We start from the raw sequence: 15,515 nt of genomic DNA on the forward strand, positions 1-15,515 counted from the left end.
AAGTAGAGGAATCTATTATAGAGGACTTTCTAAGGGAATTTAGCCATGATAAGGAAGAGAGATATAGAACCATAATGAGAATGAATGGAACAAATGATACCGTGTTTGAGGATGGAGATTTGTAGATGAGTTTGTATGGGACAGGGAAGCAGCTAATAGACAGGGAGATTAGTTAGAATGGGAATGGTAGAGAGGGTAATGTTTCATTTTCAAAGAAGCTATCAGGGAGGCAATGCTATGACAAGCAAATGAATTGGATTGGACTGAATGGAGGCTATACTAAATCACCAGCCTCATTTTCTCCTCCAGAGCCATCTGGGTCCAGTGACCAAATATGAATCAGGTTGACTGGAGATGGCCTTGGATGGAGGCAATAAAGGTTAAGGACTTGCCCAAGGTCACACAGTAAGAGTCCAGTGTTTGAGTCTAGATTCAAACTCCTCTCCTTTTGACTTCAAGGTCAGTGCTCTATCACTGTGCCAAATATAGAATGGAATTAATTGGGCATATAAGAATACAAATAAGATGAGAGGAGAAAGTGGGGAGAAGATGGAGGCTTTCATGAATGGCTTGAACCATTTCAGTTGAATAGAAGGCAGGGTTTTCACCTGAGAAGATGAGGAATGGGGGAGCCTTGGGAAGTCTGAGGAGGAATAAGGTTTGGAAAAGCTTCTATGGTGAATTAGAGAGATATGGAGGATTCTCTTGCCATTTGAGATTATGTGAAAGATGACATATATTTGTAGTGGCTCCAGTCAGGAGATTTTATGATTTTTTTTCTCCCATCTTCATTCAGCAACATGGGAATAATTATAAAATCAATGGATGGTGGGAGTAATTCAAGGCTGAGGCTTAGCAGGACAAGATTAGTTATACAATAAAGGAGACATGGTCTTAAGAGAAAAGGATGATGTAGGGTTGAATTGGTTCATTAGGGGTCAGGATGGAGAATGGAGAGAGTGTATAACTTTTGGAGCGATGGATTAAGAGAGAACTGAGGAATAGAGGAATTAGAAGTCATAATAAGATCAAAAACAAGGGTTAAAAGGAAAAGGGGAAGGGTATAATGGTAAAATTAAAGAGTTTACAAACATGTAAGTGTAACATAAAGAGTATGACCATCCTTGTATGGCTAAGATGTTGTGGATAAGTAAGCCTTAGGAATGGAGAAGGTTGGGAAGTTAGAGTATCTGAGGGAGTTTCAGTATGTTATGTGAAAATCCTTTAGTATGAGACACTAAGGCGGGCACTGAGTTTATTGAGGAAGGAAAGTGTCCTGGAGATTGATAGTTACCTATCATAATCTTGATCAAGTGATGAATATGAGTTGAATGAACCACTATTGAATGATCATAGTAAAGGAAGAATCTAGAATTGGTAATGGAAGATCAGGGAGTAGTCTGACTTCTCCACTATGATCATTGAGCTTGGTGGTAGTGGAAGAGAGGGAAGAATGAGTGCTAGATGGGCAGCTAGGTGGTGCAGTGGATAAAGCACCGGCCCTGGAGTCAGGAGTACCTGAGTTCAAATTTGGCCTCAGACACTTAATAATTACCTAGCTGTGTGGCCTTGGGCAAGTCACTTAACCCCATTCATTGCCTTGCAAAAAAAATTTAAAAGAATGAGTGCTAGAAAGCAAGCTGGGGAAACCAAGTTATCAGAAGGAGCTAAATCTATGTGACTGCAAGAAGATAAAAGTGGGAAAAGAAAAGGTTAAGTATAGGTTCTCATGTTTATTATTTAAGGACTAGGCATTCCAGAGAGTTAGAGGATGTAGGGGATAGATACTAAATGGGATGTGAAGAGGGGCTGGGGGTTGAGAGGGCAGTGGGAACAAGGGAACAGGAAATGGGGGATTGCCAATTATGTGGAACTGGATGGTGAGGAGTGTAGATAAATGATTTGACTGAGGTGACTGGTGGTCTTGCCCAAGCATTGGTGGGATTTCTTCTGAAACCTATATGGAGAAATTTATAATAGTTTCAGTCTCTTGGAGAGATTTTCAGACAGCTCTGTCAATTTGATTTGACAGATTTGATTGTACTAAGCATCTGCTTCCAAAATTTTTGGTGCTTTTAATGGTAAATGGTAACTCTTTGCTATTATATCTGCTTATTGTGCCCAAAGCATTACTTCTGGAAGGGGGGGTGGCTTTAGAGGTCCACTTTATCACTAATCTACTTACTTCATTTTATAGATAAAGAAATTTTGCCTTGCTTTGCCTAAGATTGCCTAGATAGTCAAGGGCAGAGTGGGGCCTACAATTTTTCTGGTACATTTTTTTGCCCTGAACCATGTTTCTGTAAATGCTCTATAGGATGCCTGTGTGTGTGTGTGTGTGTGTGTGTGTGTGTGTGTGTGTGTGTGTGTGTGCTCGTTTATGCTGGGGGGCTAAATATACATATACAAACATATATTGTATACATCTACTCTATAGAAGCAATAATGTCTAATATTTCTTGAACTTGGAGGAAGTAAATAATATTTTCAGTGAACATCCAATAATATGGAATTTCAGTATCTTCTGAAAAAATCATGGTTGGTTTAAATGAGGCTCAAGGATGAAGGCTGTACTTCATTTAAAATGGTTTTCTTCACTTCTGTGTTGGCTAGACACTTGACTTCCATAAGTTTCTTCACTTTTGTTTAATAACTAATATGATATTTAAACTAGACTGGGCTCATTCTACACATTTTCCAAAATGGTATTAACCAGATGTCTGTCAATATTTCAGCTATCTATTTCTTTGAGGCTTTATTCTACTAGTCAGATTTGACTGATATCATGGTGATGCTCTGCATCTATTTGTATAGAATTGTGTTTGTTACTGAAGCAATGTAAAATGCAGCTTCATTAAAAGACATAGTTTTGTATTGTCATTTATAGTAGGGACCAAAAACTTGACTGGTTTTGGGGTTTTTTTTTTGGAATGCTGCTTTCCAGGTCTTGCCATCTACCATTTCATTACTTATCATTTTGAGAATCTTTTGACTCATTGGACATTACTTCTCCTTCCTGCTTAAGCAGGCAGATTAATTTTTTCTTTGTTCCTAATTCATAACACTACATCTCCCATCCCAGGCTTATCCACATCTGAATCTCTGACTCTTGTTGTTCCCAAGATTTTATCCTGGGTCCTTTATTCTTTTTATCTCTATACTCTTGGTAATTTCATTAGCTACTGTAGGCTTATATATTATCTCTATGCAGATCACACACATGCATGTTTATGCATGTGCCCACAACACACATATATATTGTCTCCATCTATGTGTTGTTTACACACGTGTGTGTGTGTGTGTGTGTGTGTGTGTGTGTGTGTTCATACCTATGGATGACTGCTTCTGGTGATTTTTGTTTATGTTTTTGTTTTCTTAGGTTTTTGCAAGGCAAACGGGGTTAAGTGGCTTGCCCAAGGCCACACAGCTAGGTAATTATTAAGTGTCTGAGACTGGATTTGAACCCAGGTACTCCTGACTCCAAGGCTGGTGCTTTATCCACTATGCCACCTAGCCGCCCCTTTTCTTTTTTTGTTATTGTTCTTTTAGATTTTTGTGATTTTTTTTTTTGAAAGAGTCATTCTTAGGAAATTGTAATAGTGATGGTTTAGTTCACTCAGTTACTTTTAGGGATGAACACATACTTTCATATTCTTTTACATGCGAAGAAAAAGATGCAATTCACTGTATAATTTGAGTGATTTCTTCTTATTTGCAGGGGTTTTTCGACATCTTGTGAGGCAGAACTGCAGGAGCTAATGAAACAAATCGACATAATGGTGGCTAATGAGAGGTCTGAGTGGAAAGGGCAGACCCAGGCTCTAGAAACCTGCTTGGATATCCGACATCAGGAACTCAATTCTCTTAGGAACTTATTGGATCAAAAACACAAAGAGGTATAACACACAATTCACTCACTTTATTTAATAATGAAGTTTAACTTTGCTTACATATTATATATATTTTCAAAAAAGTATCAACCAAAAATTTGTTGCACCACATTTTTCTTATTAAGTTCAGTTGCTTCTAATAGAGATGGATTTCTACTGGGAAAGAGTTGACCCTATTTCCTTAATACTTTGATTTCATCAATATGAATATCTTGATAAATATAGCTTGTAATTATCTATAGTTGAAGTTCTTGAAATTCATTCTGTTTTAAGAAGATGTTCATAGTTGCTTTGACATTATATATCCTATATTAAGAGCAAAATACATGTAAAAGAAACATGCATTTATCATGTAATTATTTTGTTTTCAAAGATGTATGGGTCTTTTCTGTCTTAAATATAGTTTCAAAAATTCTGATTGTTTAATATTTTTCTATACTTTTTCATTGTAATAAACCAAAAACCAAAAAACAGCAAAATCAAAACCAACTTGTGATCTGGTTTCTGCCATTTCCATTCAACAGAATCTAAATCATAGAAAGATCCTAATAATAAACTGCATACCATAATCCATTGTCCTTTTCCAAATCTTTATACTCTGATCTTTTAACATTTAACATTTTCTATCTCTGATGTTTTTAAAATATCTCCTCCATTGACTTCTGTGATAGTATATTGCCTTTTAATTCTTATTTCTCTAACTTTTTTTAGTCCTCTCCCTCCTTTTGCATCATAAATATGAACAATTCCAGGGTGCATTTCTTGTCCTAGGCTCTCATTTATTCCCATAGACTCAGATGGGAGTCTGTGGATAACTTTTAAGTCAGTATATCCTGAAGTTCGATTCTTTCTTTCTTTTTTTTTTTTTTTGCAAGGCAAACGGGATTAAGTGGCTTGCTCAAGGCCATACAGCTAGGTAATTATTATTAAGTGTCTGGGGCTGGATTTAAACTCAGGTACTCCTGACTCCAGGGCCAGTGCTCTATACACTGTGCCACCTAGCTGCCCCTGAAGTTCAATTCTTATTTACAATTATAGTTAAACATTTTTTCATTTGGATGTGGCAGAGTCCACAAAGACTCAAAGTGTGTAAAATTAAACTGCAAATAGTTTCTCTTCCTCATCTCTCTGTTATTGTCAATGGTAATACAGTTTTTCCAGATACCTAAACTCAGTATTTAATCTCTCTTGTTTATTGTCTTTCTTTGCCCCTTGATCTTGACCTTTTGATTCTTTATGATTGTTTAAAAATGTATTTCATTTTTCTCTGGTTACATGTAAAAACATGTTTTAACATTAATTTTTAAATTCTTTTCTTCCCATCCCATCCCCCTCATTAAGAGAGCAAATTATTTGATAAAGGTTATAAATATAAAGTCTGGCAAAACATTTCCATAATAGTTATGTTGTGAAAGTAAAAAATAGACCCTCCCCACCCAAAAAAAGGAAACCCCAAGAAGAGTAAAGGTCTTTTTTTTTTTTTAGGTTTCTGCAAGGCAAATGGGGTTAAGTGGCTTGCCCAAGGCCACACAGCTAAGTAATTATTAAGTGTGTCTGAAGCCAAATTTGAACTCAGGTGCTCCTGACTCCAGGGCTTGTGCTCTATCCACTGCGCCACCTAGCCACCCCAAGAATAAAGTTTTAAAAAGTATGCTTCAGTCTGTTTCATATACCATCAGCTCTCTCTCTGGGAATGGATAGCATTCTTTATCATAAGTCCTTCAGAGTTGTCTTAAAGTAAAGCGAAGTCATTCACAGCTGATCATCCTACAATATTGCTGTTACTTTGTATACAGTACATTTTCAATTGCATTTATTAATGTAAGTCTTTCTAGATTTTACTGAAATTATCCTGTTCATCATTTCTTTTTCTTTTTTTTTGTGGCAAGGCAATGGGATTAAAGTGACTGCCCACAGTTATACAGCTAGGTAATTATTAAATTATTAAGTGTCTGAGGCTGGATTTGAACTCAGGTACTCCTGACTCCAGGGCTGGCGCTCTGTTCACTATGCCACCTGGCTGCCCCACTCATCGTTTCTTATAGCAGCATAATCATTTACCACAAATTGTTCCAGCATTCTCCAACTGATGGACATCCCTCAATTTCTAATTTTTTTTTTTAGTTTTTTTGCAAGGCAATGGGGTTAAGTGGCTTGCCCAAGGCCACACAGCTAGGTAATTATTAAATGTCTGAGACCGGATTTGAACCCAGGTACTCCTGGCTCCAAGGCTGGTGCTTTATCCACTATGCCACCTAGCCACCCCCAATTTCTAATTTCTTGCCACCAGAAATGAGTTGCAATAAATATCCTTATGCAAATATGTCCTTTTCCATCAGGCTTAGTAGTGGCATTGTTAGGGCAAAGGATTTTGGACATAGTTCCAGATTGCTCTACAGAATTGTTCAATCATTTCACAACTCCTCTAACTGCATTAATGTCTCATTTTCCCTACATCCCCTCCAATATTTGTCATTTTCCCTTTCTTTCCAGTTAGCCAATCTAACAGGCATAAGGTAGTACCTCAGAATTTATTCTTATTTGCATTTCTTCTATCATTAATAGCCAGTTAGGATATTTTTTAAAAATATGATAATAGATATCATTGATAATGTCATCCAAAAACTGTTCATATCTTTTGATCATTAATCAGTTGGGGACTGGCTCTTATTTTTTATAAATTTGATTCAGTCCTTTGTGTTTGAGGCCTTTATCAAAGAAGCTTGTTTCAATATTTTTTCCCCACAGTTATTATTGCAAACTGTACTTCCCTCCAATCTATTCTCTGCCACCCCTATTTATTCTATTCTTTCTCTCTTCACCCTGTCCTTCCTCAAATTGTTTCTGATTACCACCTCTCAAATTTGCCCTCCCTTCTTTCACTATCCCCCTCCTTATCCCCCTCCCCACATTCTCCCATCCCTTTGCCTTCTTACTTTCCTGTAGGATAAGATAGATTTTTACATTTAATTGAGTATGTATGTTATTTCCTTTCTAAGCCAATTTTTATTTTATTTTGTTTTTTTTGCAAGGCAGTAGGGTTAAGTGACTTTCCCAAGGCCACATAACTAGATAATTATTAAGTGTCTGTAAACTCAGGTCCTCCTGACTCTAGGACTGGTGCTCTATCTGCTGTGCCACCTAGCTGCCCCTCTGAGCTAATTTTGATGAGAGGAAGACTCACTCACTTTCTCTCACCTTCCCCCTCTTCCACATCTCTTTTTATATGAATTAACTTTCCCCATTCTACTTCCTCCTATTTCCCTTTCTCCAAGTAAATTTCTCACCTATTAATTCCATCTTTTTAATAAATTCTCCTTTCATATTCAATTCCCACCTGTATCCTTCTGTATATGCTCCTTGTAACTTCTCTAATAAATGAGAAAGTTCATATGAGTTATCAGTATCATCTTCCCATGTAGGAAAAGAAACAGTTCAGCATCATTAAGTCTTTTATGATTTGCCTTTCCTGTTTACATTTTTATGCTTCTCTTGAATCTCATATTTGATGATCAAATTTCTGTTCAGCTCTGGTCTTTTCATTAGGAAAATTTGAAATTCCCCTATTTCATTGAATCTTTTCCTCTGAAAGTATGCATAACTTTGTTGAGTTCTTGATTTTTGGTGGAAATCCCAGCTCTTTTGCTTTCCAGAATATCATATTCCCAGTTCTATGATTCCTTAATGTAGAAGCTTGTGTTTTCTTGACTCTGGCTCCATGATAATTGAATTGTTTCTTTCTGGTTGCCTGAAATCTTTTCTCCTTGATTTAGGAGCTTGAAATTTAATTATAATATTTCAGGCAGTTTTCATTTTGGGGTCTTTTTCAAGAGGTGATTGGTAGATTTTTTCAATTTCTATTTTACCTTCTTGTTCTAGACTATAGGGCAGTTTTCCTTGATAATTTCTTGAAAGATGATGTCTAGGATCTTTTCTTGATCATGGCTTTCAGGTAGTCCAATAATTTCTTTTGGGGTGGGGTAGGGTTTTTCAAGGCAATGGAGTTAAGTGATTTGCCCAAGGTCACACAGCTAGGTAATTATTTTTTTTTCCTATTTAAACTTTATTTTAAAAGAGACAAAGGGAAGCACTTACAATGGGTGCATTCCATGATGACTTTGCATTTTCGTATAATTCTTAGATCCCAATGTAGATAGATAGTGTTTGCCTAAAATTTCAGTTATTCTCCAAATAGGAGTTGGAAGCTTTAAAAGGCTTTTATGTGAAAATGACTTCCTTTGTGATATGATATTCAATAGTGTACATTTCTTTTTTTTATTAAAGATTTTATTTGAGTTTTACAATTTTCCCCAATCTTACTTCCCTCCTCCACCCCCCCAACGGAAAGCAATCTGTCAGTCTTTACTTTGTTTCCATGTTGTACATTGATCAAAATTGAGTGTGATGAGAGAGAAATCATATCCTTAAGGAAGAAACAAAAAGTATATGAGATAACAAGATCAGACAATAAGACAGCAGGCTTTTTAAATTTTTTTCTAAATTAAAGGGAATAGTCCTTGAACTTTGTTCAAACTCCACGGCTCTTTATCTGGATACAGATGGTATTCTTCATTGCAGACAGCCCCAAAATTGTCCCTGATTGTTGCACTGATGGAATGAGCAAGTCCATCAAGGTTGATCATCATCCCCATGTTGCTGTTAGGTTATACAATGTTTTTCTGGTTCTGCTCATCTTGCTCAGCATCAGTTCATGCAAATCCCTCCAGGCTTCCCTGAATTCCTGTCCCTCCTGGTTTCTAATAGAACAATAGTGTTCCATGACATACATATATCACAGTTTGCTAAGCATTCTCCAATTGAAGGACATTTACTTGATTTCCAATTTTTTGCCACCCCAAACAGGACTGCTATGAATATTTTTGTACAAGTGATGTTTTTATCCTTTTTCATCATCTCTTCAGGGTATAGACCCAGTAGTGGTACTGCTGGATCAAAGGGTATGCTTATTTTTGTTGCCCTTTTGGCATAGTTCCAAATTCCTTTCCAGAAAGGTTGGATGAATTCATAGCTCCAACAACAGTGTAATAGTGTCCCAGATTTCCCACAACCCTTCCAACAATGATCATTATCCTTTCTGGTCATATTGGCCAGTGTGAGAGGTGTGAGGTGGTACCTCAGAGAAACAGCTAGGTAATTATTAAGTATCTGAGACTGGATTTGAACTCAGGTGTTACTGACTCCAGAACTGGTGCTTTATCCATTGCACCTCCTAGCTGCCCCATAGTCCAATAATTTTTAAATTTTCTCTTCCTGGATCTATTTTTCAGGTCAGTTTTTTTTTTTAGTGATATATTTCACATTGTTTTCTAGCTTTTCTTTCTTTTGGTTTGTTTTATTGTTTGTTGATTTCTCACAAAGTCATCAGCTTCCCTTTGTTCAATTTTATATTTTAAGGAATTATTTCCTACTAAGTGAGCTTTTATATTTCCTTTTCTATTTGACCACTTCTGTTTTTTTGAAGGCATTCTTCTCCTCTTTGGCTTTTTGAACCTCTCTTTCCATTTGACCCAATTTGGTTTTTATGATGTTATTTTCTTCAATTTTTTTTGTATGTCTCCTTCACCAAACTGTTGACTCAGTTTTCATGATTTTCCTACATCACTCTTATTTCTCTTCCCAATTTTTCCTTTATCTTCTTTACTTGATTTTCAGAATCCATTCTGAGCTCTTCTATGACCTGAAAACAATTAATATTTTTCTTGGAGATTTTGGATATAGATGCTTTAACTTTGCTATTTTCCTCTTTTGTGTGTTTTGATCTTCCTTACCCCCATAGTAACTGTCTATGGACAGATTTCTTTTTCTTCTGTGTTTGTCCATTTCCCCAGCCTATGACTTGATTTTAACTCTTTGATAAGGTGGGGCTCTGCTTCCAGGGTGTAGGGTGCAGCTTTTGGGGGTTTTTTGCATTTGTTTTCAGAGATACTTCTAGGGAACCTCCAAATTTTCAATTCTTCCAAAGGTTATTATGATCAGGATTTTACTACTCTCTTTAATTAATATTTGTCAATTATCCATGAAAATGTTTTTACCTGCTTTATGATGACCACAAGCATGCCTTTCTGCCCTGGAGCTGTGAGGAGGGTCCTGACTCCACTGCAGCATAAGCTCTATTGGGTTGCTTCTCTTCCTATGACTGGGGCCCCAGACTGTGACCCAGATCTGAGTATGGCCAAAGCAATAGAGTCCTGCCTCAGGGATAGCAAAAAGATCGCTATAAGCTCCTTCTGATCCCCTTACAATCAATGGATGGAGAGCTCTGGAAGCAGCTGCTGCTGCTACTGCTAATTCAGTGGCTCTCAAGAACTACTCCTAGTCGTTGGGGTTGGGTCTGCACTTCTGAGCCCTGTGCTGGACCATGCTCCACTCTCACTCTGCTTCGGCAGACTTTTCTTGCTAACCTTGCACGTTGTCTATGGTAGTCACTGGGCTGAGAGTTCTGGAAACCACCACTGTTGCCACTGACCTAGTCACTTTGCTTTCTGTTCCTGGATTGCTGGGGCTGGTCGGTGCAACCTACACTGCACTGTACTCTTCTCCACACCAGCAGCAGACCTTTCACCTGTATCTTCAAAATTATCTTGAGCTGGAAAAGTGTTTGAGTTCTGGCATTCTAGAATTTGTTTACAGTCATTTAAAGGTATTTGGAGTAGTTGGCACTAACCTCCTTTTTGGATGTTTCTTGCTTTTGTCTTTCCTTTTCCTTTTTCATTGCTACCACCTTTAACTTAGTTGGATTTGTTTGGAGTATTTAATGTGAAAAACATAGCTTCTACCTTCCTTCAACTTTTCTTTCCTCCAGCCTAACATTTTACTGTAAGATTATTCTTCCCAAAACACCACTTTGACCTTGTAATACTGCCAGTAAAAACCTTTAATGAATTTCCAGTTGTGTAAAGAGTAAAATAAACTTCTTAGCTTCCTATATAAAGCCTTCTACAGTCTGGCTTCAACTTACCATTCCAACTTTTTCTTTTTTTTTAAAAAAAATATTTTATTGATGCTTTTCTCTTTTTATATCACAATATTTCTAGATTTAAATTGCTAAAATTCTCGATACTTTGTATCCCTCATTACATTTGACATTCTCCTCATCCTGTATTAACTATTTAGTTCATATTTATCAATTATCCATGAAAATGTTTTAGTGAAAAGTCCTATTAGCATTAAAATAGGAGAGAAAGGGGTGGCTAGGTGGTGCAGTAGATAGAGCATAGGCCCTGGAGTCAGGAGTATCTGAGAGTTCAAATCCAACCTCAAATACTTAATAATTACCTAGCTTTGTGGCCTTGGACAAGCCACTGAACCCTATTGCCTTGCAAAAATCTTACCAAAAAAAGGAAAGAAAAAATTTCCCTTATTTCTTCTTGAATAAAAATTTCCTAGTATTTTTTGGGGACAAATTCTCAAGACAAGCTCAAAACAAATGTTTGATTTCTCATAATCTAGTAATCTGAGTTGTATAAAGTGAATTAAATTAAGAGGAAAAGAGGAAAGCACTGGCAAATTAGTGCCTTGATACTTGATATATGAAGAATAGCTCACATTTAAATGGTACCCTAAAGTTTACAAAGTATTTCTCTTGACAACAGCCCTATCAAATCAGTGGTACAAGTAATAATACCATTTTTCCAGTGAGAAAGTTGACCCCATAATGTTAAGTGACTTGCCTTTGGTCACATCCCCCAGGTGTAAGCTTATTTGTTCTGACTACCTCCATTGCATGACATCTTTATCCTCTGTCTTCTTAGAGGTCTGTGTATGTATATCACTGACTTGGTACATACCACTTGTGCCCTGCCAATTTTAGTATTAATTTAGAGGACCAACTTGAGAAGTGGCATGGGAGAGGGGGCATTAGCCCTGGTCTCAAACTCTGGGATCCATGCTCTATAGTTTGAAATAATGTGACAGCTATCTAGCATTTTAACATCATAGCAAAAGGAATTATCTATATTAGAGGGTAAGAGAATCAAAACTATAGCCTCATTTACAAAGATTTTTTCTTCAATGACCATTGCCACTTAAGATGGAAATAAAAATAATGTTGACTAACTCCTAGGCATGAATTTATTTAGTTACAGTTGGTGGTTTTTGGGATAAAATTTTAAGACTGTCTTTGAAAGACGAATTCCTTTGTGCAGAGGCAGTTGAGTGTAAAGATTCTTCTAGATTTAAGGTTTTATGAAGTATTTAACAAAAGTTATTTAGAAGATATTTAAAATATAATTCATAAAATTTGATATCCTTCTAAGAACCTTTATGCTGTTTCTTCTCAGTTCTTTTGGTTTCTCCTATAGTATAAACCATTTATAGTATGTAGTACTGTTTACCACTGCTTGGTGGTAGAAAGTTTTATATTTAAGAAATTAATAATAAAAGTGATTGCCTAATTAGTGGACAGAAAGTCTAAATTTCACTATAGCTAAGTCCCTTTTCTAAATGTAATTTTGACCTAATTGATTTAAGCAAATAGTCTCCAAACTAGAGTCATCTATTTATTTCAGGTATGATAGTTATTAGATTAAATATTGAAATAAACTGAATTTAGAATTATGAGATATAAATAAGTTAGAAATACACATACATTAGAAGTATATACGGGGATGGCTAGGTGGTGTAGTGGATAGAGCACTGGCCCTGGAGTCAGGAGTACCCGGGTTCAAATCCGGTCTCAGACACTTAATAATTACATAGCTGTGTGACCTTAGGGAAGCCACTTAACCGCATTGCTTTGTAAAAACTTAAATTAAAAAGAAAAAAATAGAAAGGTATGCTTAAGAGTATTTTTAGAGACCACTGATTTAAGAGATAACATTGAACAGAATTGAGTATAGACTTGATACAGATTGAAACAATATATCTGTGTTTCTGTTTGGTCACTAAATACTGAAGCAATTACGGGCCACTAGATGGTAGTGAGTAGAGCACTGACTATGAAATCAGTCCCAGATACTTACCAGCCCTATGATCCTGGTCAAGTCACTTTGTTTGCAACAGTTCTCTCTTTTGTAAAATGTATTTTTTTTTTTAGTATTTTAGTTTTGTTTTTTTTTTTGCAAGGCAAACAGGGTTAAGTGGCTTGCCCAAGGCCACACAGCTATGTAATTATTAAGTGTCTGAGACCGGATTTGAACCCAGGTACTCCTGACTCCAGGGCCGGTGCTTTATCCACTAGCTGCCCTCTCTTTTGTAAAATGAGTTGGAAAAGGAAACCCTAGTTTCTTTGCCAGGAAAACCTCAAATAGAGTCATGAAGAGTCCTACTATGTCTGAAACAACTAATAAACAAAATTAAAGTAATTTTATAAAAGCCTTCATTGGGATGTTAGAGTCAAACTCTCCACCAACACTTTTTATTTCTGGTTTGATTTTGGGACAAAATGATGCACTTTTATGCCGAAGTATTAAACTCAATTTGCAAGTGTCTTCCAAGATTAGTTAGACCCAGGGGGGCAGCTAGGTGGCACAGTGGATAAAGCACCAGTCCAGGAGTCAGGAGTACCCGGGTTCAAATCTGGTCTCAGACACTTAATAATTACCTAACTGTGTTGACTTTGGGCAAGCCACTTAACCCCATTTGTCTTGCAAAAACCTAAAAAAAAAACAAGATTAGTTAGACCCAGATTAAAATATAATTGGAAATTGTTTAACAAAATAAAAAATATACCATAAAAAATAACGTGACATTCCAAGTAAATATGTAACTGACAGGGATCCCTTTCTAGTTGAGTTTGACAACACTGATCTAACATCATTGAACAATTAACAAAAAGGAGGTTTTCTTTGTTTTAACATAGAAACAATAGGCAGCAAAGTTACAGCAGTACTTTTGGTTGGTATGGCATGTCTTCTCTTTGGGTTAGGATATAGCACTTCTTTTTTCTTTTTGGGGGAAATATAACAACTTTTAAGGTCTTAGATACCTACAAAATCTGAGAGGCCTAGACTCTACATGGTTGGGACATTTTTTGTTTTTAACTGACCAGGAAGCAACATCAAGAGAAGTCAATACTACTCCCCAGCTTTTAGTTCAGTGCTTAGCATAGTAAGGACTTAATAAATTCTTCATTCATTTATTCATTGAATAATTTTCTTGCAAGAAGTAAAAGGGCTTACTGCTGGAGAAATTTATTTTATCAGTGTCTCTGCATCCCATAGGATGGTCCTATTTCCCCCAGGAGCTTTTATTCAGTCATCCCCCCCCCCCCTTCTTAAAAGCCTGTGTTTTCCTATCTTGCTCTGGTTGGAAGTGTAGAGGACTGCTTATGAAACCAGTAGCATTATCTATTGGCATGAAGGTTTTTACTTCTAGACTCATTCTCACTTCTTCTAGGCAAACTGATGGCCTCCTACTCCTTGGAGTTCACCATACTGATGCCAGATTTAATGTAGACACCTGATTTCTTTGGCCCTCTGTAACTCAGAACTCTCAAGCTCAAGATAGCAATGGATTACAGACTCACCACCATGCCTGGCTCCTATTTTTCCTCTTTCAAATATGTCCTTATCCACAGGTTCTTCTTTGACCATGAACATGCCTTAGTTATTTGCCAGATTGTTTATTCATCTGACCTTACTGTCCCCTTGACTGTCCCCTATGTTTCTTTTCACTTTAACAACCAGACTCTTCAAAAACATTTCTAGTTGCCTTTCACTCCTCAGTTCCTTGCAACTTGATTTCTAGTCTCATCACTTGAATGATGCTGCTCTCTTCAGGATCTCCAGTCATCTCAATATTGCCAAACTGTTGACCTTTCTGTCTATCCTTATCCTTTCTGACCTCTCTGCTTCATTCGATACTATTGACTCCTTCCCTGCTCCCTAGGCTTTTGTGATATTGCTCTATTGAAGTTCTCTTTCTGTCTGTTTATCTTTTTCTGTTACCTTTTCAGAATTTATCAACCATGTCCTGCCCTCTCTGCATGGGTATAACCCAAAATTCTATCTCACTCTGCTCACTATCTGTATTCTCTCTTGGTGACCTCATCAGATCTTATGAATTCAGTTCTCATTTCTAAACAGATGATTGCCAAAATTATATATTCACCCCTAATTTCTTTCTCGAGTCTCAACCCTCCAATTTCTTGCTGGCCTATTACAACAATGTATTCCATTGGCATCCCAAACTTACCATAGCCAAAGCTGAATTCATCTTCTCCCAAATCTACTTCTCTTGTCATTATCCTTTTTTTTTTTCTTTTTGGTAAGGGCACCACTATCCTTTTGGTCTTCCAAGTTTGCAACCTAGGAGTCATTTTCAACTCTTCACTATTCCTTGTTCTCTACTCAAATCAGTAGTCAAGTCTTGATTCTGTCACCATCAGATATCCTCTCCATCATAACCACCCCAATATAGGCCTTCATTATTTCTTTTCTGAGTTATCATCCTAGACCCCTAATTAGCGTCCCTGTCTCCAGTCACTTTCTTCTTTAATTCACCTACCAAATAATGTTCCTAAATTGCAACATATTGCCTTTAGGATAAATTGCAAAGTCTTCTGTTTGACATTTTTTTAAAGCCCTTTTCTGCCTAGCACTAATCAGTCTTTCTTGACTGTTTATAAATTCTTTCCCCTCACTCTACTTTCCAACCAAAGGAATA

General features: G+C 36.8%; 1 protein-coding gene across 10 annotated transcripts in view; it reads left to right on the top strand.

Moving 5' to 3' along the window:
• The window catches only part of CEP63 (centrosomal protein 63), a 76,906-nt gene that overhangs the window by 20,907 nt on the left and 40,484 nt on the right, over positions 1-15,515 (top strand). For all 10 annotated transcript variants that reach the window (XM_074214815.1, XM_074214818.1, XM_074214814.1 and 7 more), the window contains one exon: positions 3,719-3,896. In XM_074214815.1, coding sequence (XP_074070916.1) covers positions 3,719-3,896 — 178 coding nt within the window. The remainder of the gene's footprint in view (positions 1-3,718; positions 3,897-15,515) is intronic.

This window comes from Macrotis lagotis, chromosome 1 (assembly GCF_037893015.1).
Source record: "Macrotis lagotis isolate mMagLag1 chromosome 1, bilby.v1.9.chrom.fasta, whole genome shotgun sequence".
Classification (NCBI taxonomy): domain Eukaryota; kingdom Metazoa; phylum Chordata; class Mammalia; order Peramelemorphia; family Peramelidae; genus Macrotis; species Macrotis lagotis.